Here is a 25,625-nt window from a genome sequence, read left to right on the forward strand (position 1 = left end):
CCTGGCAGAGCTGTCTCAAATGCCGGGCTCCAGCTAACACCACAGTGCACTTTTACATGAACCTACTGCTGCACAATATTGCTATCCTGCAGCAACAGGAGGCTGATTCTTTCCTGCCTTTGTTAGGTCACACGTAGACTGCCGAGAAGCTTCTGGTTTACTATATGGGAGTTGAGAAGCTGTCCACACTTTCCTTGTGGAAAATAAAGAGCCGTTCCCGGATGGGACACTTTTGTTGGGCTTATTTTCAAGACCCCGTAATTTTGAACCTACACCTAAATTTAATCTTCACTCGTGCGTGCTTAAAACAAGGGGTTTGCTTTGTGCTCATATCTAGCCCTTTTGTGTACACCGACACTCCTTTCCTAGTTAGTTGTTACCTAATGTAAAGTTTTGGTCATAGACACACAAACAGAAGAAATACATACTGACTGCAGGCAGCAAGAGTCCAACTACCCAGTCTGAAATCTGGCCACAGCACTTCCAGTAACGTAACAGCTGCTCTCTGCTAAGAGGGCTCTGGGATTTAAGTTATCGTACTACACTTGGAAAAAAATGAAACAATGCCCCTTGCAAACCATGGCAATATATACTGTCAAGGAATTCTCAGTAAGTTAATTTCAACAGAAGGGTATTCCCCATCGTGAGAACATTATGTGCTGCTATAATGTGACTGCAATTTTACATATGTAAAAACAGAGAAACCTATGGACGTTTTTCAGGCAGAAGAATTCAGTGATTTTTGACTGCTTAAGACACCCCAGTGGCGAGATTAAAGTCAGTCTACTATCCAGAACTGGGACACATTTTTACTTAAATAATATAGATGAAGAAAAGCACGTGGAACTGGAAAAGCTTGTGTTTATTTCTCATAAATGTTTCTTCTGTACAATTAGCTATGCACCTTCAAATCAGTAAAGCTGGTGATAATACGATTATTCATTATTTAATGCTCACACATATGTATTTATATATCCAAAGTCTTTACTATGTGAAATAAAAAGTATGATCCAATTCTCCCACTTACGGAAACTGGTGCAGCATCATATCAGGCTGTAAAACTATGATGATTTCCCCAGCTGACTTCCTACCAACAGCATAAAATATGCAAGTACACTGAGAGTACCACTTTGGGTTTATTTTTAACTAGTTTTCGCATTTCAGCTGGAATATCTGGCTCTTTCATTGTTTTATTTTTAAAAAGCAAAGCTCCATTCCCCTCTAACATGAGCTCTCTGGATTAAATTCCCCTTCGTGTCATAAATTCAACCCTGTTGATTTGTTTTAGATTTCCAGCACCATAAGTACATGACAATGTTGTTCTTTGCGTACAAACTGAAAATAAAGTAAATCAAAACATTCTCTGCTCACAATAGGTATTCAAGAAACTTTCTAGGTTGAGAGAAACGTTACACTGATAAGACCTGTGCAGTAGCCTACATATCAGCTTTCCCTATCCAGCTGTCCAGAGCCCCGTTAGTGCCTCTTACTATCATCAGTCTCACTCTATAATTAGAACAGCTTATGGTTTATTTGGGCCTTTTTCAAAACCAGATTTCCTCCCCAGCCGTAGCTGTCATTCAGAAGTACATGAATAATATCTTTCAAAGTAATTTAAATTTTACATTATTTTGTGACAAATGGGAAATAAAATGCATTTAAATCAGTAGAGCAGCTCTTTCTATGAAATGATAAACACTTACCCTGGCTGAGACGCTTTCATTTGTTATCTGATTTTGCTCAGACAGGCCCCAAGTCCTTTTCCTTTCCCAATGACAGTCTTTATCTGCCTCCTCTGTATGACACAAACCAGCCTGCATTTGCAAGCTTTTTGTCTCCTCCGGGACTTGCGCTGAAATGACACCTTCCTGAGAGGGAAACAGAGCACTGGATTCCTTAGCCTCTGCTGCAGTCTGAAAAGTTTGTCCTATATTACTTACGTATCTGCAAAGCTCTTTCGGGTTTAGCAACCTTAAAAGGTTTCTTCTTAGACTTTCTGTTAAGGTACAGACAGCACGCCTTGGATTTTCTTCCGGCAAATTTCTTCCCCCCTCCTCTAGCAGCAATGAGCTTTCACCCAGCAAATCCTTGTCCATACTGTTTTCTGTCATTGTCTCTGAAGCCTGATTTGCCAAGGAAGCACCTATGCCACTAGTAGAAGAGTCCGTCTTGGCACATATATTATCTTTGTTCTTTGATTTGTCGGTTGAGAAACCTGCAGCTGAGTGGCTGCTTCCATTATTTTCTTCTTCAGTTCTGGGACAGTCATTTCCAATGGCTGCAGATGCAGCAGGCACTTTAGACTTTTCCTTGTCTTTCAAACTGGTACTTTTATCTCGGTGGTGTACAACGGTGAGAGTCATCTCTGCTGGCAAAGTTGACTGGCTGTACATAGAGGGGTCTCTCCTTACATTTACTCCTTTGAATTTTGAGTGATGACCACAGAAGCCAATGGTGGTATCCATAGGCGTAGTGTTATCTGACACTTGAGGCAGACAAGGCATTTCACTGAGGAAGTAAGCACACCCATCACAATCCTTACTCAGTTTTAAATCATCTTCATCGTCACTTTCTAATAAAAACTGCAATTTCTTTTTCCAGATTTCATTTTCGTGCGCTGTCAGCACATCTGAGCATTCAAAATAGTCTAGGTAATCATCAGAAAAGTCATCACTTACACTTGGAATTTTCTCTGCACAGGTCTTCAGAATAGTGGCAGAATTTTCAGAATTACCTTTTACAAAATAATTGTGATTTATTATGGGAGTATCTGCCTGCTCACTGAACAGGCTATTCATGGTTAGTGGTCTACGGAGCCCAGTCTTTTTACATGCCTGGAGACCTGCCAGAGACTGACCAGATACAGAGTCTTCTGTGCTAAGGCAAGAGCTGTCTGTGGGGTAAGTGATTACATTTGTAGGGCGGGAATGTACCTGTCTGCTGCAGTGTTTCTCTGCTTTTCCAGCAGTGACACTGACCATACTGTTAGAATGAATTGGGTCATCACCATTCTCTGACAAATCCCTCAGGCAGGAAATAGTTTCTTGAGCTTTAAACACATTTTTTACATCCATGTTGTCTTCCGTGCTAGGCAAGCGTCTGTGGGACCTCTCAAATGGGGACAATACTTTTGCTTTTTCTCGAGCAGTAAACCACTAATCTTTGGAGTCAGAATCTGGTGAAATCAACATGGGGTCACCCTCATAGGGGTAACTCTTCTGTTGTGCAAAATGTTTCTCCTTCTGCTCATTTTACCCTGAAGTCTCCCACATTGTTATTTAGGTCAACAACAAATTCTGGGGAAGTTTTCGGTTTTGTATCTGATTCCAGCTCAACAGAAGTTGAACAGTAGGTCATTCTAGCTGTCCAGCTGTTTCCAGGAACTGTTCAATAAAGTGCAGATCTTGCTCTGCGCACCTGCAAATAAAAGAAACCTGAAGTTTAAAACTACTTCTAAAATGGATATACGTATATTCTAAACGGTGGGCAACTGACACAGTTACAAGCATTTTCAAAAAAAATAAATCATTATTTAAAAATCAAGATCATACATTAAAACAGTAACTATAACCCAGCTATCTATGCAATGACACTTCATGGCAACACACTGTAACTGTCCCGAGTGATTTGTGCTAGGAAAACAAATTCTTAAGCATGCCTGCACACACATGTAGCAGCAAAGTAGGCTGTAGCACACATGGTTTAGTCATTTCTAAATGCAAACAGTAATCTGCAGACAATATAAATTTTCACATGTGCATGACTTCTGCAGGTACCAAGTACTTGCTATTTCAGTAGTCACACTGGTAAAACAGTAGGCTATTCCTTGAACTGGCATCATAGGGACATAAATTCCAAAATCTGTTTGTAGAAATACCTGGAACAATCAGTCTGGTTAGATTTTATAGGGCTGCTTCTGTTTAAAGCAATTCTACTGTACTTTGGCTTGATGTTTGTAATTTCTGTGGTGAGAGAATATGAAATGAAGCTGGTCAGCTTCAATTTCCTGCTCATATTGAGTCTTACTTTCAAACAGCTGTGCAGCAGCAAAATGGTGTGGCAAGGCAGAATTTACATAAAAACAAAGTGAAATACACCAAAAGGCTTCCATTTGCTGAACCACAAGAAATATGGAATCATCTCTCTCTCTTGTAAAAAAAAGTTTCCTAAGCATTCCCAAGTCTTAGGATCTTGGACACTCGAGATGTTTCTGTATACTACTAGAGCACCCTGGCTCATTCTTCACCACAGGGTACCCACGCTAATCACAGCAGGAGTCTTCCACCATCCAGGGATCCACTCATCTGGGAAAGTAGTATAGCAAAACTGAGTTTCAAGTAAATTTGATCTCATGAAGGATGCTGGACTAACAGCTTTGAAAAATAGTGACCTACTTTTATTCACAGAACTGGTAGCACATGAAGAACAGCAGGAAAAAAATTTCTTGCCACCCTGCTAACCCAATGAAACAATTTAAAGATGCCTCTACTCATTCTCCTTTTCCTTCTCTCTGCTTCTCCCATTGTGACCTTTTCAGCTAATGTTTCTCACCTGCTGCAAGACAACCAGCCACTACCACCCCAGCACAGCAACCTTTCCCGACGCCCTTCCAAGCACTTCATAGCGCTGCGTCTGTTCTCTGCGGGGCCACAAGCAGAGCAGCCATTGGACCCGTCAGCACCCAGCTTCGTGTCACAGTCCACCACAGACACTGATCAAAGTCAGTTGGCAAGAAAATATGTGGGAGCTAGATTAGAGCTTAATGGCTAAATAGCAAGGGGCTTGCATGGCTTGCTTGGAATCTGCCTCTCCTGTAAAGAGCACAAAGCAGCTAGGTGTATTTTTATTTCCTTCGGGCAAACCCTGCCACAGACACCTATTCCACAGAGCTACCTAGGAGGAGCAAAGCAGGAAGACAAGGTGGTTAACCACAAGGATACTAGGAGGGACATCTTAGGTTGTATGATAAACGGCTAGACTTCATGCACACAAAGGAGCGCACAGAACAACGGCTGATGGGGGAACCAGACCAGCACCCTCTCCCAGCACGCAGCACGTATGTGTGTGGTATACAGACCTGTATGTGCCTACTGAGTACACGTGCTCAGCCTCACCAGTCAACTTCAGGACACAAAGCTGTGGCAGACTTGCCGTAAGGCTGCTGTCTTTGGCACTTCCTAACAGGCAACCTGGGTCAGCACAGGACCTCTGGAGTGCGTTACAAGAGGGAAAGGGAGCAGAGTTCAGTGTTTTTGATATGAGAAGTAAGGGGGAGTGGGAGGAGGTAGTGAAAAGGCAGTGGAGAAGCAACATGTTTTGTCAGTTCAGTCTTGGAATAAATTGGCAAAGGTCCAGCATACAAGGAAGTGGAGGCCAACAGGAAGGGATGGTTCGTAGAGCAAGCCTGATGTGCCACATAGGTATACCATCAGCTCGGAGGTGTAGCCAGGAGGTTGCCAGAAGACACAGAGGACAACAAAACAGCTTTACAGTAGTACAAGCTAGCTGAGTCACAGTGGCTTCACCAGAGATGCTTTGCAGTATGAAACTAAGAGGGGAAACAAGCACCACTGTATACAGTGCTGCTGACATGCAGAAGCTTTCAGGTTACTTTGTAGCAGGGCCTGTTGCAATAGGACAAGGGGTAATGGTTTTAAACTAAGAGAGGGGAGATTCAGACTACGCACAAGGAAGAAATTTTTTACAATGAGGGTGGTGAAGCCCTGGCACAGGTTGCCCAGAGAGGTGGGAGATGCCCCAAACATTCCAGACCAGGCTGGACAGGGCTCTGAGCAACCTGATTCGGTTGAAGCTGTCCCTGCCCATGGCAGGGGGTTGGACTGGATGGTCTTTAAAGGTCCCTTCCCACCCAAACCATTCTATGATTATCCACACAGGAGGTACAGGGCATGAAGACCGTGTGCTGGCTTCCTCAAACTACCACCTCTGAGCCTGAGAAAGAGTCTCCATCAAAACCCAGCGCATTACGGGCTTCCCTGCTGAAGAGGACAAGAGGAGGACAATTAGCATATTGTAGTGCTTCTAAACCTGCCGACTGGCCCTGGGCCAAGGCTCCACACTTGCTTCATACAGGCATTTGAACTACAGTCCAGACCATGCGTGCAACAAGGGCCTGGAGAAAAATAAAGGCATCGGATCCCATTACCTGCAGCCTTTCAGATCTCCGATCACTTTTTGCTTTCCAACACTAAGAAATATAAATACTTAACAGGAAAAAGATGGAGCAGTAGAGATTAATCATTTTCTCATCCACTTTATTACAGTGCCATGGAATTACCCCCCAGCATTCACCCATCTCCTCCTAAATGTGTATTTGCCTAATGTTCCCTGTTGCATTCTTTCAAATCTGCTTTCATCTTTGCTTTTCAGAAGACCAGATGCCTCTTTTTTAGAGGGTAAGTTATTCTAAAAGCATGATAATTTTCCCAGCTGAAAAGAGCCTTGGCAACGTTTTTTTAATGCAAATTGACTCATGAATACTCTTTACTAAAACACTTGTACTATATAGTTATCATTATCTTAGTTCAGCTGCATTTTGACACTGAAGGGAAAAAAGCTGTCAGATTTCTCGATATGAAAATTAGATTAGATTGCTTGTGCATTCTGTCAGATCCAACAATGAAAATTAAAGCAAAACAATGTTCCATGAGGAAAACTGCAATAAATGCTGGTCTTCCACCCAAGATAAAGAGATTATTTTTTTAAATCTGGGGAGAAAATAGAAGATATTAGATAAAACCATAATTTCAGTTACTGAATTTAGATAGAAATTGGAAAGAGAACTGTTAGTATAATACCCTCTCAGCTCCTCAAGAAAACTTATGACAGAAGATGCATAATGAAATTCACTGAGGAAAGACGAATGGGAAATCATGATAATTTACCATCAGCTATTGACTAGTAACCTGAAAATGAGCTCAATTCCTAATAAACTGGATTTTGAATGTTTGGTGAATAGAAGACATGGGAACATTTAAACGTATAAGGGTGTTCTGGCTGCTTGTCTCAAGTCTTGCTCTGGAAACCAACAATGCTACTTGAGGAACTGGGCACTAGCTAACAACGGGAGGGCAGTGAAGCAGAACCATGTAAGAGCAGTTAACACCATCAGGTTTTAGCAGGTAATGGTAAAAAGGTGCTTATTTTGGTTCTCCAATGCTCTGTAAACATATCTTCCATCTCTTCCTGATCAGAACAGCAATGTCTGTTAGAGAATTTTTATGGTGCCCCTTGAGGAGAATTAAACACGTGTTTGTGCTCAAATAAAAAAAATATTTAAGGAACAATGCACTGGACAGAGTCCTACCACCATCAGCAGTTCTACCAGGAGTCTGCAAAGATCGTGAGGACCCCTTTTTGCTTGCACACACCTGGACCAGCACCAACGGGTGAGCGGCTGCACGGGCACCTCACCGGCTGTGGGTCCATCCGCCAGCCCAGCTCTGCTGCCCAAAGGCAGCCCCCGAGCACTCACAGTGCAGGACAGCCACAGGACAATGCTGTGCCTGCATCTTATCTCACTGCCAAGGGAAACTCCACTCCCTGACAGAGAGTGGTTTGGGCTCTGGCATTCCTGCTTCCAGCCAGCTTAACCCCTTCTGCAGCTGGGCCTTCTCGCCCTCTGTGACAGACTGCTCCTCAGTCACAAATTACCACTGCTGAGCAGCTACAACCTGAATTCCCCTTTACTATCCCTGGACATGCTGGCTTCCCCTTTCCCCTTCCTCCACCCATCACTCGGGTCTGTCTCCACTCCCACGAAGAAAACCACACGCATATCACCACGGTCTGACGCTGCCTAAGCTCAGTGCCCTAGGAACTAAGGACAAGGAAAAACAAAGCTGGCAGCAGCATGGGAGCAGCCACCCGAGAACTGTGGTTGGATATGATCTTGGAGAAGTACAGAATTGATGAAAACCCGCAATAGTCAGATTAACAAGGCAGCAGTAGCCAGGAAAGACATTTGTAGATGCTTCACCAAAATCCTTTTACAGCAGGAAATAATCAAAGTGTTTCAAAACATATTATGCAAAAGAGCGGCCGGAAAAAGCATTAAAATGGCTGAAACAATCACTCAACATTTCTCAAAGAAAAATATATAATAAAACAAATTCAAGTAAATTTTCAGAAAAAATGCTGTTTTTAAAAAATTCACACTTTGTCATAATTCCATACTGGTTTTGAAAAACTTATTCCTAGTGAAAAATAAAAATGTTGATCATTTAAACTTATTTTTATTAAAATGCCAACATTCTTCCCAATTTGAAACTTATTTTTAAAATAAAAAATGTTCAATATTTGATCATTTGTTCCAACCAAGACCAAAACATTTTTGGAAAATTAACATGGAAGGAAAAATGTTTAAATGAGTTTAATTTTTTAGTAATAGCCACTTTGCAGGTGCTTTTGGACCCAAAGCCTCTTCTAATGATTTCAGAAGGAACTGTGGGCTTAACCCTAATGTCAGTAAAAAAAAAATTTTAACTGACAAAAATCTACAATTTTGATTAAACTTAAAAGGTGGCCATTTTCCTCTCTTGCATCACATCCCTTTCCTACTTTATTTAGCTATAACCAAAATGGAAATCTTCCTTTGTAAGCAATTTTACATTCACAGAAGTTATTTTTACAGAAAGCTTATGCACGTCACAAGTCCAGGAGGGAATTTCTGTCTTTCTATGGGATTCATGTCCTCTACAGCCACCGGAAAAAATTCACTCCACTACCTCTCTGAGGTTTTTTTCCTCTTATTTACGATCTATTCATCATGCAACCTCTGTTGTCTGTACAGTCCTACCCAGCCCACACCCTTATTCAGTAGGATTTATTCCTATCTTTCAGATGCACTTGCTCCTTCCCCTCTTTCACAGGACTGTCAGTCCATACCCACGTATTGTCTCACTCCTTATCATGACCACAGGAGCCTTTTGGGTCCGGGACCATTGTGCGTATTCACATGCTGCCTGGCACAATGGCCACCTGATCTATGCCCAAACCTTGTATAGTACTACAGTACAATTAACATACTAACCGTGCTTTGACAACCAAAGCATTGTTTAGGCACGTGAAAGCTCCACATCTGTGCATAAATATCCCTGTATGGCTGTCCGCGTTCTGCAGATGACCCACTTTACACCCACCTCCGCGCAAAGGAGTGGGAAAGAAAAGCGTGCGTTAGCCCACACAAAGGGTTATCTTAGCTAAGCACACAGGAGGAATAAAACTGATAATCCCCCTATGTTTCACATTAAGAAATATCCTTCCATCAACTAATATTTTGGTCTCCTTTTACCAAGCTGCCACTGGGTCTGGGATACCTGAAAACACAAGACAAATGGATAGCTACATAGATAGCACATGTTTGTAATAGCCTTAGATCACACCGACCACGTCTTCAGTAACTTCTCTGCCATTGTTCACACTTGCGGGGCCACACAAAAGCTGGCAGATCCCTTTTGCTTAACTGGTCAAGGATTAACTTTCACTGAACTTCTACACACAAACCTACATACAGAAAGCACGGTCTCTCTCCTTTGCACGGGTGAGTACTGGAGGAGGATGTGGACGCATGCATAATACAGTCTGCTCACCTATTCTTTTAACACCTCTCCATCAGACTGATCTTGTTTAGAAAGTCAGTGGAGTGTTTGCTTCTGCACGTCATTGTTTATTCCAAGATACCTGGTCTGAGACAACAAACTCCCCAAATGCCAGCAGTTTCCTACTATCACCTCCGCTCCACAGGCCAAACTACGGGATCTGGATTTGCCCTTTTGAAAAAAAATTATTATCCCCTAGACTACCCTACTAAACTTTAGATTTATCAATAGCTCCTCTGCCTGCCTGGGCATACTATACACGTTTTCACACATCCTTTTATAGGGATGTTATGCTGGCAGGTAGCTTAAACACAAAGAAAGCTGGTGGATGTAATTAGACCTCATTTAAGATAAACATGAAAAATCTCCAAATCAAAAGACTAATAACCACAAAACCTTTCTTTATGATGAACAGCAATGGTCATATACTATGCAGATCCAATCGGAAAGCTAGCTGGCATGTAGAGCAGGATGTTATAAATATTATATTGATTAAAGTGAGAGAAAGCAGCAAAAGCAGAACAGAAACAATAAAAAAAAAAAGCAGAAAGGGATCTCCACTAACCACACGACCCCAATAAAAATCTAAAAGGGTCAACATCTGAAAGGTGGGACTAGGCAGAACTTCCCACCGCCTGGGTCTGTACCCATGCCCCTGCCTCACGCCGGCATCGTGCTGGAAGGAGTGCTGCGTACACAGTATTCCTCTCTTACCCTGTATTTGGCACAGGCAGAAAACACAAGCACGTGGGATAGAACGGAGTCCTGCCGCAGCCTGGCCAGGTTCTCAGTTTGCCTGACCAAGGACTGCGGCAGTACTGCGGAACACAAAGGTGCGTTAGTCCAGACATTGACAGGAAAGTTCGGCATGAAGCACTGGCCACAAGAGCCTTGTATATGTGATTACTGATTTCTACAGTGCTCAGGGAAACAGGACTTTATGTGCATTTCTGTCAATAAATATGACTTGTACTGTTTAAGATTAGGCATGAAAAGCCACACACCACAACCAGGCAGTCACAGCGATCCCTAGCATATGTATATGAGAACTGAAAGAATTACATCTACTGCAATAGCTTGCACAGCAAATGACCTGCAGTAGCAGACGTAGCTTAAAATGAAATATTACTGCTAACAAAGCTTGAGTTTTTATCACCCTGACTCTCGGACTGCTTGGTTTGCAGAGATACAAAGACATCATAGGCCTAATCACTCAATAACCTTACAGATCCTTTCTACAACGACCAACTCTGGCACCGTAAGTATAATACACATCCTGTCACCCAGCTGCCTGCAAAATCTTAGGGCCCTGTTTAAATGCAGTTACGTTCCAAGGCTAATGCTAATTCCCTTTCCATTCTCCCTGGAAATACTTCTCAAATATGTCTTAACTTTCTTGCAAAGAGTTTTCATACCATCTGTATAGCTGCAACGTTCTAAGAAATCAACTGCCCTAATTCCATCCACTCCCCAGACCCAGCCTGCCAACTGTTTTGTGTTTGGGAATACACACATGTTTTCACTTCCTCATCCAGGGCATCTCTCAACAGAGATTTTTTTATTTTGTAGCAAATTCCTAAGTTTAGCGTTTTTCTTCTTCCAAATCAAAACAAAACAGAGACTTTCCCTATTATGCAATAAACACCAATTTAGATTTCTTAAATGAGATATTATATTCCACATATGGAAATTCATATAATATATTTATATTTACAATCAGAATCGTACAACATCTTTTTTCCAAAAAGGTTGCCATGCATGTTTTGCCATACTTAAATGCTTATTTTCATGTTCTTTGTTTTAAACTTTTCCTTTACCAGAAACAAAAGTTATTATTAAAAGTTTTCCTTTAAAAGTTTCACCAACATCCGCATGTTTCTGTGAATCTTTTTTTTTTCCATGCAGCCATCAGTACTGATGATTCAAATTCCACATGAAATTTCTGATTCACTTTCCTCTACTCCTACTCTACACAACCTTTCCAAAGTGATTGTGCCAGCCAGCCATAACAACATTTTCCAAAAGCGTTGTGTCCATGCGTACATTCTGAAATGTTGTTACTTTGTAAAAGTTAAAATCTCCAAAACAACAAAACCTGGAATTCTAGAGTTCAATTATAACTCTGTGAACTCTATTTACAACTGGGCTATAGTAAGTATTTATACAGCAGTTTGCTTACTGTAGAGCCTAACATTTGATGGGGTAAGAGTAGTGAGAACCCATGCACACAGGGATGTACAATGACAGCACTTTCTACTTGTTCTGTATCTCACAGTAGTGCTGCCTGACTCAGTTCTGCCTGGAATCCCCAGTGCTGGAACACAAACAAGAACTATAACCATATTACTCTTCTATAAATCCTTCAAGACATTGCAATGAAATAGAGAGCAGCACACTTCTCAAAGACCAGGTAATGGCAGAAATCAAACTAGCAAAATGCAGTATTATCTAAACCAATTATCATGTATCTATTAACAAGGTTTGGATAAAAAAAACATCCATGAAGTTTTGGCTGTTCAGAAAGCAGACAACAGGAATATGTCCTTGCCAAATACACTGTGATACATTGTGTTTCTTCAACTTCCGACATGCGAGGCTTTTCGACAACTTTTACATTAGCATACTACCCATTGTAATCAGCACCACAGTATAAAGAAAACACCACAGCTACAATTCATTGGCTAAATGCATGAAGAAAACACCACAGCTATAATTCATTGGCTAAATGCAAGACAAATAAATGACTGGCTCTGCATATCTCTAACAAACATCTTAATATAGAGTAATTAAAAAAAGCAATCACAGCACAAGTCTTAACACTGATCTGTCTTAATCTATTTTTAACATTTGCCAACCATCTGACACTGTCAGCACGAGCAATTAATGCAGCCTGATAATCATCTACATGCTACCAAACGACTAGATTTTTTTTTCTCAGAAATGGAGGAAATTTTTATCTAATGAGTATTTGGCCATGCCATATATATTTAGAAAAAATAAAATGCATATTTCAGGATACCCAGTGTCACTTACACATTCTTTAGAGAAAGAAGCTTGCTTTCATACAATTTTTGCAATTTTGTTTGTCTTGATGAAACTCAGTAGAAATAGTACCAGAGTGTAATTTCAGAAGCATTTAGCAGAATTCTAAATGCAACGTTTAAAAACCCAAAATCTATCAGGATGAGCGAAAATGATTATACTTTACCAGAAGCAAATAACAAATCATATTTCCTGTTCAATAACAGTATAAATCACTATATTCATGCAATACATTAACAATAAAGTAACTTGCTCTTCTTCATTTATTTATCTTTTATGATACACATTCTATTTGCACACAGTAGAAGAAAGTAGACAAGTAATTTATGAAGTATAAACAATTTAACCTCTCTAACCATAAATATGCACTTACCCTTGCGTGCTCTTTTCTTTAAGTTCTAGCAGTGGGCCAGGCCTGTAGTTTGTGTGAGACAAAAGACAGTTAATTTATGCATGTTGTTTCAGAGCTGAGAAGCTAGCTGAAAGCTTCAGTGTTGTTTTGCTAGTATGACCTTAGTATAACGAGTCTGACCACAGACAGCTTGACTTTTAAGAGAGACTATTTCATTACACTCAGCAGATGGCTCTTCCTGGGAAAACCTCGGCCAGACAGAGTGAGCGAGGGAGCTGCCAGAGATAAGAGGGTACATCCTACTTCCATAGAAGTCCACGGAATTCCTCATGGCCTTTAGGGAGAGGAAGTGTTGGCCTTAGCTTTTCATAATAAAGCACTGGGCTGTTTCTTAAACCATGTGCTTAACTGCTTTGCGAGGCATGTTGGGAATTTCTTACTTCCTTGAAGTTAAGCACACAAAAGTTCTCCTGAACATAAGAAAATGTGCAATCCCTACCAAGTAGGCTGAGAAAACCAAAGGTGGATAGTGAACTTCTAACAATCACTACATAAAAACTCACGTCATGATTCACATTCCTCAAAGGCACATAAGCGAATCCCGAAGTAAGAAAGCATTCCTACTCCTGTTACCCAAGCAGGCAAGTCTTACCCAGCAGGAACTTGAATGAGCTGCACAAACTGCTCTGAGCTCAAGGGATCTAGAAAAGGCTAAAAAGCAACTTTTGTGGCAGCTTTTTTTCTTGAGCTTTTGCTGAAAGCACAGCTGAAACTCGTTATGAGATACTACTGTGCTAAATACTTCTTACTCCCAGCCTTATCTAGACCCAGATAGGAAGCTGGTGTGCTCAGCAATAAATATAGCACCTACAACCCCCCTCATTCAGGAGCAGCAGCAGGGCTATCAGTTTTATAGGATAAACTAATAGTCAAAATAATCCCCAAAGAAAGGAGAGCCAGGATTTAAAACCATGTTCAACCTGAGGTAATTTAACTGCCTGATGTTGTAAGAAGACACTCAACAAGCACAGATCATAGGCTGAGGTGGGTGAAAGGCACCTGCCTGATTCTCCAGCAGCTAAGCCATACACAGCTGTGGGTCACTACGTATCACCACTGTCTTGCCTGTAACCATTTTGCCACGCAGATCAGTTTTGCAGCTAAATTAGGGCAAATAAACTATTGATTAACGATGCAGGAAAAAGCCACTCAATGCAATTTCTTCAAGTTTAAATAACTGGCTTGTTTTTCCGATATTCTGGACCCTACGGAAGTCAGGAAAGATGCTATACCGTCATCTGCTCTGCAGGCAGATGGGTACCTCCAAGCCTGTTTTGACCAGCACATGAGGTAACAGACTCCACTCCACAGCCATGCTGTGCTGCTGCAGCCGCCTGACCTCCAGCTCGCTCTCTGGGAAGGCGAGGCAAGCTTGCAGCCACAGGGCACAATACTGCAGGAACAGGGGCAGCCGCATTTGAATGCCTGATCACCGATTCAAGAGTTAGCAAAATAACATTTTTCTTTTTAACGTACTTTCGGTCCACTTTGAGCAAGTCGTCATTCCAGAGAGGCGAGAATTCCGTCAGCGGCGATGGCGAGCAGCCACGGCAAGCTCTCTCGGGGGAGGCTCTCCCTCACCGAGCGGCCTGAGGCGCCCGGCCCCGCCGCCCGGGCGTCCGCTCGCCCGAGGACCGGCCGCAGGGAGGGCGTGTGCCACGGCGGGGAGGCCATGGCGGTGCGGGCCGACAGAGCCGCTTCTCCCCGCCGCCGGTCGGTTTCTGCCCGGTCCATCCCCCGCCCGACCCCTCGCCGCCTCACGGGACCGCCGCCCGGCCAGGCCTGCCCTCAGCGCCAGCGGCTCCCGGCCTCAGACGCTCCCCCTTCCCGCCTCACACCGGGTAACACAGAGCCCCGGCCGCTCCCCTCACGCTGCCAGGCCGAGGGAAGCCCTTCCCCTCCCGAAGGGCCGCAGGCGCGGCGCGGCTCCTCTCAGGGCGGAAAGCCGCGCCTGAGGCGAGCCGAGCCGAACCGTGCGGCTGCGCCCGCGCGTCCTTCCGGGCGGGAGCGCCGCCCCGCGCCGGCCGAGAGCGGCGATGTCGGAGCCGGCGCGGGGCGCGCCCGGGGCCCTGCCGCTCAGCCGGCTGGCGGAGCCGCTGCTGCGGAGGCTCAGCGAGCTGCTGGACCGGGCGGCGCCCGGCAAGGGCTGGCGGGACCTGGCGCAGCGGGCGGGGAGCCGCGGCAGGGTCCGGCTGAGGTGAGGGCGGCCCGCGGCGGGGGTCCGGGCGTCTCGGCAGAGCGAAGGCTGAGGCCGCGGGGCCGCGGCGCAGCGCAGCCGCCGCAGAGAGCGCACGGCGGCGCGGGGGGGAGGCCGAGGGCGCGGCGGCGGCGGGCTCGGCTTTGCCTGCCGGCCCCTCGCGGGCGTGCAGCGCAGCGGCAGCCGAGCGCTGCGGTCGCGCCGCCGCTCCCCGGGCCCGGCCCTGCCCCTCGAGGTGCAGCCCCCGCAGCCGCCCGGCCCCGCGGCCGCCGCCCAGGCGCTGCGGGGCCCGGCGCGGGGGCTGCCGCCGAGCAGCGGGAGGGGCCGGGGCGCTGCTCCCCGCTTGTCCGCGCTCGGGCGAACGCGTTCGTTCCCTTCAGCTCCGGGCCCAGGTGCCGGTCCCGGGTTGGCTTCCTGCGGGCGGGGTCTCGCAAACACGAGGCGTTTCGGCGCCGCGCGCACGCTGCGGGGCCGAGTCCTCTCCCTGTTCCCGCTGTACGTGTCGGTGCGGGGGAGCAGGCCCCGCGACTGCCGTGTGACCCCCGCACGGCCTGTCGCTGCCCCTGTCGGCGTTATCCTGTAAAAGACTAGGAAAGCCTGCCCGGTGCGGGACGGGATCTCGCCTCCCGGTTTGCGTGCAGCTGGGAGGGGGCGAAAGGAACACGGCTGAATCTTTGCGGTGGGCAGACACGAACCTGCATTACCTTTCCGCAGCTGTATTCATTTCCTTATTATCTGCGTTATTTTAATCTGCTGTGATGGAAAGTTCTTTAGGACCTGACACCAGGGTTTGAAGGGATCCCTGCGTGTGCCTGGAGACGCGCGTGGCGGGCGGCTGGCTGCGCGGGGCAGCCCATGCGTGTATGGGTTAGGTGGCGGCAGTCCCTTGCTCCAGCAGCTGCTCTGACAGTCAGAGTCTTCCCGGACCTTCAAGTTAGATTCTGACTCGCTCTTTACCGCTTCTGAATCAGGCGCCTGAAGATGAAAGGGGCTGTACTTGTTTTTCTGCTGAGACTTTAAAAAGTGAAAATTAGAAGATTTCTTGATACATTTGGTCGGCATTGTTAGGTACAAGCGTCTCTTTTGTAGCATGCAGCTCGCTGATACCGCTTTCTGTCGGTGGAGGTGTCGCTGTGTAACCTCTGCACTCCTGAAACTTGAAGGAAAGGCTGCAAATATGTCCAAATCAGCTAGGAATTTCCCGTGTCTTTTTTTTTTTTGTTTGCCTACAAGTGATTTTTAACTCGGCTGCTTTCGGAGGAAAATGTACTAAGAAGGTCTATGCCATGTCTTTCTCGTATTATTTTGTAGCCCTCTGGAATTAGAACAGTGTTCCCTCAAAGTGCTGGAGCCAGAAGGGAGTCCTAGCTGGAGTCTCCTGAAACTGCTGGGAGATCGGGGCTGCACCGTGGTGGAGCTTGTGGAGTTCTTGCAGGCGCTGGAGCACACGGAGGCTCTGCAGTGCCTCAGCCATGCAGGTCGGTCCTGGTTTGTGCTTTCGCTGCAACTGTGTCTTTTACACCGGAAACACTGAAGTATTTGTTTTCTACACAAAGTAAAAAAACACCTTTAGTGTTTGAATTCCAGTAATTGGTATTTGTATGATTACCACAGTAATTGGCTCGTGTGATTCTGAGATTAAAAGTAAGCCAAGTAGGTAAGCAGGCTTAGTGCAGTATTGTTGTAGACTTGGAGTTGGCTGCATCGATATGACAGGTGCTGTCATTCCCTCTGCTGACTTGGTTCTGTGTCAAGCTGTGCCTTTTGGGAGATGCTTATAGAGCTGAAATGGTTGAGCTGGAAGACAAAGAGCGTTGCCAGCCATCTGTTCAGGCTACAGGTTTTGTTAACTGCACTTCATAGCTTGCCCTAATTGAAGGGGAAGGGTGCAATTAGTGCCAGTTCTGGTGCATATTGGATCCAGTCCAACTTGCTAATTGGACAGAAAACCAGACTAACTTGGGATAGAACTACATTATTTTCTGCTAACAGATTCAGCTTGCTTCCTCACGAAAAGTCTAGAAGTGGGGCAACGCAAGGGAACGCATGGGTAAGACGGTGTAGACCATGTGCTTCTTGCTCTAGTACAAACCCAGGGCCCTCTTTTATGTCCTCTTCCTTCAAGATGTGGTGAAATTCAGCCTACTAGGAAGCTACAGAAGCCTCTCTTCAGAGCGGAGAGTGGAAATGAGACCAGCAAGCTCCTTGCCATACTGACAGCTGTCCTGTTCTTTGGACAGTGTAAGAAAAGAAGCATGGGCTGAGAACCTTGGAATTTTTCAAGTGATTTATAGTAATGCTTTGCAGCCGGTTCATCTAGTTAAGGGTGCTGCTTCTTACTGAACTGGGAGGACCATCATGTGTTGAATGAGGTGTGATTGAGTTACATGATAGCTGAAGTATTCCAACGCAGGCTTGCCAGGGAGAGGGGAATTGGTGTTATATTGATGTGAGTGGATTGCGCTCACAGGGGTAGAGCTGAGGGGGAGGCACAGGCGCTGTATGCCATCTTGCACTATGAATGCTTGTTCCTTTTTGTTGTTCTCCATATGGTGGTTACTGGGACAGTACTGAAAACAAGAGTGGTCCTGGTTCACATTTGTGCTACAGCGCGCCTGCACTGAGCCAAAATATTGTGCTTGCTTGATCTGTGATCGTCCCAGGTATCACCACCGTTGGAACTGTGGATTTTTGTGTGGCTGTCAGTCAAGTCATATTTTGAAATACGTAATAAAGACTGAATCCTGGGTAAAACAGGAACTTGCTACACAGTGGAATTGTGAGATAGCAGTATCAATTGGGGAACTGGATAGATAGCTAAGATATCCTTGTGTTGAGGGGAACAAGCCAGTAAGCAGACTTTTGTCAAGACCTCGTGGAACTGCAGAGATGGTCTTGTTACAAATGAATTTCTTGCAGAAAATCTTGCAGTTATGATCCGTGATAGGATGGATTCAGCCTCCTCTAAGGAGCATTGAGTGGTTTCATAGAGACTGAGAAACTGGAACCAACAGAAACCAAAGCAAAAGGTATTTGAAGAAAGTTTAGGTCAAAAGAGTTTTAAAAGTATTTAAAAAGAAGTGGTAGGTCCTGATATTTGTGGTGAGTTTATTTAAATGTTCAGAAGTGGTTGATTCTTGAAGTCAAAGTATAAATTCATAACTGCCAGTTTGTTCTAATACACCAAAAAGAGCTTCAGCATTGCTCAGGTTCCTTTAGGAATGGGATTGTTCATGTAAGAGCTCTATAGCTGTCATAGAGGTTTGTTGGACTGGTTTCTACCGGCTTGGTTGATGCAGTTAAAAAGACACAAAACTTTGTGAGCCTAGGAGCGTACTGGTTAGTGAGTGTACAGTTTTGATGCTGCGTATTCATCTGGTTTGGCAGTGATACTACCTCAGTACCTTTATGGCAGAGATGTAATGTTACAAGCTAGGACATCGCTTTGCTTATAGAATCAGAATCATTTAGGTTGGAAAAGGCCTTCAAGATCATCGAGTCCAACTGTAAGCCTAACACTGCCAAGTCCACCACTAAACCACATCCGTAAGTGCCACATCTGCACATCTGTTAAACACCTCCAGGATGGCGACTGAACCACTTCCCGGGGCAGCCTGTTCCAATGCTTGACAACCCTTTCAGTGAAGAAGTTTTTCCTAATACCCAGTTATATATTGGACGCCAATCTAAACCTCCCCTGGCGCACCTTCAGGCCGTTTGCAGCAATACAGAGGATCTCTTGGAGGATCATAGACTCTCAGAACCAAGGTCCAGAACTTGTCTGTGTCACAGAGCTTAGAGACTTGCCTGTCACGTTGGATTAACTCCATAGATCTTCTTCCTATAAAGACACAAAGTAGTAGCAATAGTAACAACTTTAAAACTTCTTCTTTTTGGTAGTGAGGAAGCCTGAGCATCTTGTTCCTTGGGTCACCTCTCTGTCCCTTTTCTTCCCTTTTTTTGTCTTGTCACTTTGTGAACTTGCTGGAAATGAATGAAACGCAAAGAGCTTTCTTCCAGGCTAAGAAGGGAAGACTTAATTCACAATTTGTGGTGTTACAGTCTAGTCCTTGTGCAACCTCACTGAGTTGTGGTGATTGAAACACGAGCAAAGAGGTGTTTTTCCTCTGCAGGCAGGTCTCTGACCGCAGCAGTTTAGGCGCTTCAGTCTGAATGTGAGTAATTGAGGCCAAGCTTCCAGAAATGACTGAAAATGTTTATCAGTGTGTAAGCTAAGAACGTAACAGTTGGGTTGTAGTTAAGATTATGAGTACTTAATGTGCACTGCATGTTTCAAAGTCTGGTAACCGTGTCAGTTTCCCCATCCTCGATGGTAAAACTCGAGCTTTGCGTTTTCCAAGGAAAATCAGAGAAGTGTTTGTGTGTCTTTGTAATCATTCAGAAAATTGAGCCAGAAGGGGTTTTTTGACCCGTTTGACCATCTATGATGCTTGCAGGAAGTAGCTGTTTAAGTGCTGAATGAATTGCAGGAACATAAATGAAACTGTGAAGAAATTATGAATCAGATTTCTTAGAACCTGTTTATAATACTTCCAAGGAGTGCAAAATACTTATCTTTCAGATAATTCATTTTTCTCTGCTTTCTTAAGAGATATTAGCGATGCAAATCAGGAGAGATTTAGAAAAAAAAAAGTGAAGTCTTTGGAAAGAGCAAGTCTTCTTAATTTTTCTGTCCTTTAAACTTAAATAATATAATTCCTGTTCGTTTTGGTTAATGTTAGGTGATTGTGATGCTTAAAAACTGTGTTTAACATACTCCCTTTAACTATGAAAAACAGCGGAGGAAGTGTTAAATGAGGACCTGAAGGAGCGATCTTCAGGGCTAGGGTATAGAGGGAAGTTATTTTAGAGAAAGAAAGGCGGGGAATTTTCAACTCCTGTAGCTACTTTGGGGTAGCTGCCTGTTCGATCAACTATTTCAGAATAAGATTGTGTGTGGAGGAAGTTAATATAGCCCAGTTCCTTGACAGACAAAGATGATGTGATTTCCAAATGTCGTATAATCTCTGTTTCAGTCTGTTGACCATGTGGGTTTCTGCTCAGGTTTTAGCCTGTTGATGAACACCTTGGTCATAGCTCTCTATTTTTTGACAGCAATGTGAGGTTAAACTTTCTGGTTTGGGGTTTTTTTTCCCCTCCTCCTCTTCTGATGACCTTTATTATACCAGTGGATCTGCATTTGGGGCCATGCTGTAACTAGATCTCTGGTGTGGTCTAGGTTAAGAAAACAACTGGATCATATCAGACTGGTGTCAGAGTTTCGCTCATGCTATTTCCTGGCAGTTCAAATCTGAAGTGGAAAATTTTACCTTGCAGACTGGCAAAAGAAAACAACAGCTCTGTGTTCTACAGGAGTCAAAGGCATAAAGCTGAAACCAGAGTTTCAGCTGATAAGGTTGCATGAGGAATAATAGAAAAACGCACTGTACTGTAGTTAAACCAACTCTTACTGCTTTGATCCATCCCTCAGGCTGTGCTTAATCTTAATCTGAAGATTGACAACTCAGAGAAGTTGTTGGGAGTAAGCAAACTCTTAAAACTGGGAATACCTTTCCCAGAAGGGATCTGTGATGCCATTGGAAGTATTACTTGCTTTAGTGAGTAGACAGCAAGAGGGACTGAAGTATCCTAAAACTAAAATGTCTGAATGATCTGCTTTAAATCTTTGGTAAACTCTGTAGGGTACTGATCAATTTAAGCATGGATTTTGTGTAACAGAAGACAATTTTTCATGTCTTAAAGTCATATAACTAATTGGAGCTGCGTGTATACACAGTACAAACATGTTATTTTCAAGTATATTTAGTGACAGAAACTTTCTTTGCTCAAAGGACAACTGAAATGCAAATTTAAATTGTGAAATTGCATTTCTTAATAACTTTCCTATGTGTAAATTCTTTTTTAAAGGTATAAAGATTGTTATACAGCCAGACTCTCAAGCAGTGCTCTCTGGTCAGGTCGTCAAGCTATGTTGCTGGGCAACAGGACATCCATTTGTGCATTACCAGTGGTTCAAACAGGAAAAAGAGGTAATAGTTGATATAGAATATAGGTTTTTTAAGTGATGAAAATAATAGGTAATGATTTTGGATGATGCTTCTTTTTAAGACTGTCACCGTTATTTACAAGGGGAGAAGATTGCTATGTGTACTAATAAAAATAGAAGTTTAAAAAATGCTGCATAATGACCCTGTCAATGTGCTCAAACAATAAGGTGGTTCTTCATACTCAGACCACTTCATCCTTGGAGGCTAATCTTGGAATGTGACCGTAGGGAAACTAAGTTTAGTTGTCCCTCAGCCTACCAAGAAGTTGAACACAGGCTACTGAGAAACTGTCACACTGGAACAAGCGCCAGTCACTCTTGGTCTTGGACAGAGGGAAGCTGGTTCCCTAAGAGTGGACAGTTAAAGGTCTGAACTTAATTCCACTTAGGAATTTAAGTGCCAGCACTTATGCCCATATTTCTGATCCCAGTTATCTTTCTACAAGATGAATGCACTTTTTTCTTAATGTCATTTTGTTAAGTGCTGTTTTAAAAAATGCAGTAAGTTTATGGTATTTTAAATTGCTGTTGGGACTGAAATTTGTAACTCATTTTCTACACCTTTCCAAAAGTTTATCTAGATCATCTAAAACATGGCTTAAAAATATTATTACAGTCATTTCCTGCTCATTACAGTTAAAATACATATTCAGTAAAAAATTATTTTTCTGTGAAAGAATGTTACAGTTTCCTGGTCATAACTAGATGTATCTTAAGACTAGAGCTGAATGTAACACATGTGCTGGTTGGAGTAGTGATTAAGAAATTATTCAGTTATTTGTGGAGAAAGGTAAAAATTATTAATTTTAGGAAGAACTTTTCAACTGGCTTAAAAGCTCAGAATTGTCTTAAATAGGGACATATGAATTATTCTTGGAAGAAAACCTGTCTCTGAGCTACTAAATACATAGAATAAGACCTTCTCATCCAAAAGTTTCAGGTAAATGAAGGAGTTGAGTGTGGTGTTATGGACATTGAAATTAATATTCTAATGTTAGATCGTGGCTTAGATTAAATCAATTTAAATTTAAATATTTCTTGGTTCCTCTGTAATTCAGGTTCCCCATGGTAATTCTCCAGAGCTGGTTTTGAATCCGGTGAATGTGAACGATTCCGGCTTTTACATCTGTCGAGTGAACAGTGAATCTTCCTTTGTGTTCAGTCGGTGGGCACGACTTGAAGTTTGTGATATCCAGGGTACATCTCATGGTGAGTGGCAAAAACACGGTCTTCTGAAAGTCTGTCTTTCCACTTGTTAGAGAAACTTAAGTCCCCATTGCTGTCTTGGACAGGCGTGAGAGAGGGCTGATGTGGTATCCAATTATCAGGCTCTTGTGCTGGTCACAGAAGCAAAAGAGAAATGAAGTTCTGCAGTGGCAGATAAGAATAGGTAGATGGAAAACAATACACAGTCTCAGATCCTTTTACTTCTCAGAGGATTCTTGGAACAGAAAAGCAATTCTTTAACTCTCTTCTTTTTTACTTGTTAACCTCTTGCTGTAACTTGCTAGTGACTGGACACCCACAGTCTATTCTGAAGGTCTGCCCCATGGGCTCTGGCTTAATAGCCAGGACTGTTTTCTTCTTCATCTACGTGCTGCCAGTCTGAGAAGCAAGCTGTTTGGGTAAAGGAGAATCTAACGAGGTTCTCTGCCTTCCTAGAAAGAAGTCCTGCCTTACTTAGAAGGTCAGAACAGTGAACTACAGAAAAGTGCATGCATGCTGGAGGCCTGGACACTTTAGAAAACCTAGATGCTGTGCAACGGAAGGAGCGTTAACTGTGCTCAGAGGCAACAGGACTGAGATCTGGAAAATAAGGTTTGGCAGGTAGCAAAGTGATAAATCTCCCTTCCAGTCAGTTTTTCAGACCACAATAATCTATCACAATCTTAGACGTGTACCAGCCAGGAAAGTTAAATTGGTTGAAGCCCAGCACATTCCTTCTTTGCCAGAACACTTGGGGAGAAGAGAGAGAGGCTGGGGCTCCGTGGATATGTCTGTTGCAGAATATACGTTTGCTAATACAATCTTTCCAACTTCGTATAAGCAGCCCAGATAATAGAGAAGACATGCCAACAATTTACTGAAGTAAACCTATGAGAGGAAGAAACACATGAGCTAAACAGAGTCTTTTTGGTGTGCAGTGCATCTTCATGGGTTCTGTAAATGGTCAGCTAACAGCTGAATATGTGTTACTTGCGTAAGAAAAGCCTTAGTAATTTAACTGTACCAGTGTAAGTCCATATGAATTTATGGCACTGGCTTGAAGATACCTCTGCTTCAGCGATGGGTTAATCCGTCTTCAGCATACATGATGGAAGTGGAAGCAGTGTAAGAATGGAACAATAGCAGAAAGTAAATAAGATCAAATAGCTGTCTACTCAACAGTGTCCAGCTAGTACTGGAATTTGTTAGTAGAACATAAAGAAGATCTTGAAAATTTACTTCTTAGATTTAGTATATTAATATTGTACATTTATTTCCAGTTTCTGAGGTTGCTGGAGTGGTGTCTTTTGGGGTTGTGTGTAGATTTTGGGGTTTGGTTGGTTTTCTTTACGGAATAGTCAGTTACATTAAATAGGCGTTTACTCATGCACTAAGTGTGCCTTTTGTAAACTTTTAAATTAAATACCCTGGAATTACTTGCTGTTGGCCTAAAGATGAGTGAGATAGAAATCAACTCTCTTCAGACCACAAAGAGTACTTATTTTGTCTGTTGTCGCAAGTCAAAGGTGTTTTCCACTTGCATCCCACATATAAGAATCATTCATGTCAGAAGAGATGGAGAGAACCAGTCCTCCAGTAAAAGATCAAATGCTATTGCAATGTCATTTGAGGTGACCTTTTTACATCTTAATCTCGAACATATTATCGGTCCCTTATCTAAACAATGATTTCTTCTGCTTTTCTTTTGCTCCTCCTTCAGGTTCTATTCAGTTAGAAACCTGCAGTTTTAGATCTTGCTGATTACACCAGGAAGCTGAGATGAATAAGCTTGTGATGATTAAAAAACAAAAAAACTAGGAAAAACAGCAGTATATTTTCACACTTGTGGCAAAAGTTTTGGTGACTAAATGGCAGCAGGTACCCACAGACTGGTGCCTTGCTTTATGACTCTTGGCCAACCAGGAACCCTAGTGGGAGTGAATTTTAGTGTGTTTAGGTCTTGGTGGTGTGTAAAAGGATAAGGGGCAGGGTTGATTGCTTCTTCCTATAGTTCTCCCTCTTAGGGCGCTTACGAAGAAGCGTAACGGGAATATGTAGTGCTTGCTACATTACATCAACTGGGCAAGTTTTTAATGTATTTAGGGTTTTCTGAATAGGTTTCTTTCCCAAAGACATACCTGTATGGGGACATGTCAGTGGCTGATGGTTGTTAAGCGTTTTTAGCTTTGGGCTTTTGTGGTGTATTTATCATAAGGTTTGATGCTCAGTTTAGAATGAGAAGAATAGGGATATGCTAAAACTAACTGATTTTAAGTTTTAAATTCTTACTCCTGTGTCCACACTTGCACACAAGTTGGATCCTCAGTCCATCCTTCGGTAGCCACTCTTCGTACTTGCGCCTTTCCCTGGAGCCTTTGTAATCCCACAGGCAGGAATAAATAATGCATTGTAGTTACAGGAAGATGTGGCCATATGTCATCAATTCTTGGTAACCTCTGTACAGTTAGATTGTCTCACCCTTTCTTTTCTTTTTTCTTCTTTTTTTTTTTTTTCTTTTTTAGGGAGCTTAATTGGTTTGCCTGAAAACAAGCTGCGCATTTGTATTCAGCCTCAGTCACAAAACCTGACAGTGGGGGATACTTTGGTATTAGAATGTAGAGCTGTTGGAAACCCAATTCCTCATTACCAGTGGTTCAGAAATGGATTTCCCTTGGCAAATGGGAGCAAAAATGTCTACATGGTAAGTTACTGCAAAGTGTCAGCTTTGGGGGACTCGTGTAACCACCCTTAACTTATCACGTAAACCTTCCGTGAAGAAAATAAGTTCTTCATAGCCTTGATAACCTCTCACAGAAGTGCTCGTGAGAAGTTGTTCTCCTGTTCCGTTATTTGCCCTTACTGTTCTAAGGCTCGCGGGTGCATAATTTTAATTCTGAACATGTTTCAGGTGGTGGTCACGGGATGTAAGGCTGTAACGTATTTTAGATTAGTGTGACATACTGACATAACAAAGATTAAGTATCAGTGACAGCTTCTCTTTCTGTCTTGTCCTGCAAAGCACTTCGATTTATATGAGCTGTTGCATTCAGTGCTTAATGCATCTCAAGCTCATGAGGCGGA

General features: G+C 43.3%; 2 protein-coding genes across 6 annotated transcripts in view; one reads left to right on the forward strand and one right to left on the reverse strand.

The window, feature by feature from the left end:
- LOC104328500 (alpha-protein kinase 2) overlaps window positions 1-14,807 on the reverse strand; it is a 67,647-nt gene extending 52,840 nt beyond the window's left edge. For 3 of the 5 annotated variants that reach the window (XR_012761950.1, XM_075411603.1, XM_075411601.1), the window contains exons 1-3: window positions 14,551-14,807; window positions 13,036-13,077; window positions 1,704-3,417 (exon numbers count right to left, since the gene is read on the reverse strand). Coding sequence is in view for 4 of the 5 variants with exons in the window: in XM_075411603.1 (XP_075267718.1) it covers window positions 1,704-3,074 (1,371 nt within the window). In the remaining variant the exon portion in view is untranslated. Of the gene's footprint in view, window positions 1-1,703; window positions 3,418-13,035; window positions 13,148-14,550 lie in introns of those variants that run through there. The other 2 variants (XM_075411604.1, XM_075411602.1) reach the window with 2 other exon arrangements.
- A 303-nt stretch (window positions 14,808-15,110) lies between these two features.
- Window positions 15,111-25,625, forward strand: part of LOC104333477 (mucosa-associated lymphoid tissue lymphoma translocation protein 1) — a 34,177-nt gene continuing 23,662 nt past the window's right edge. Inside the window, exons 1-5 of the mRNA XM_075447051.1 lie at window positions 15,111-15,271; window positions 16,583-16,749; window positions 21,200-21,321; window positions 22,397-22,547; window positions 25,067-25,245. Of these exons, the coding sequence (XP_075303166.1) occupies window positions 15,111-15,271; window positions 16,583-16,749; window positions 21,200-21,321; window positions 22,397-22,547; window positions 25,067-25,245 (780 nt within the window). The remainder of the gene's footprint in view (window positions 15,272-16,582; window positions 16,750-21,199; window positions 21,322-22,396; window positions 22,548-25,066; window positions 25,246-25,625) is intronic.

The sequence above is a fragment of the Opisthocomus hoazin genome, chromosome Z, assembly GCF_030867145.1.
Source record: "Opisthocomus hoazin isolate bOpiHoa1 chromosome Z, bOpiHoa1.hap1, whole genome shotgun sequence".
NCBI lineage: Eukaryota > Metazoa > Chordata > Aves > Opisthocomiformes > Opisthocomidae > Opisthocomus > Opisthocomus hoazin.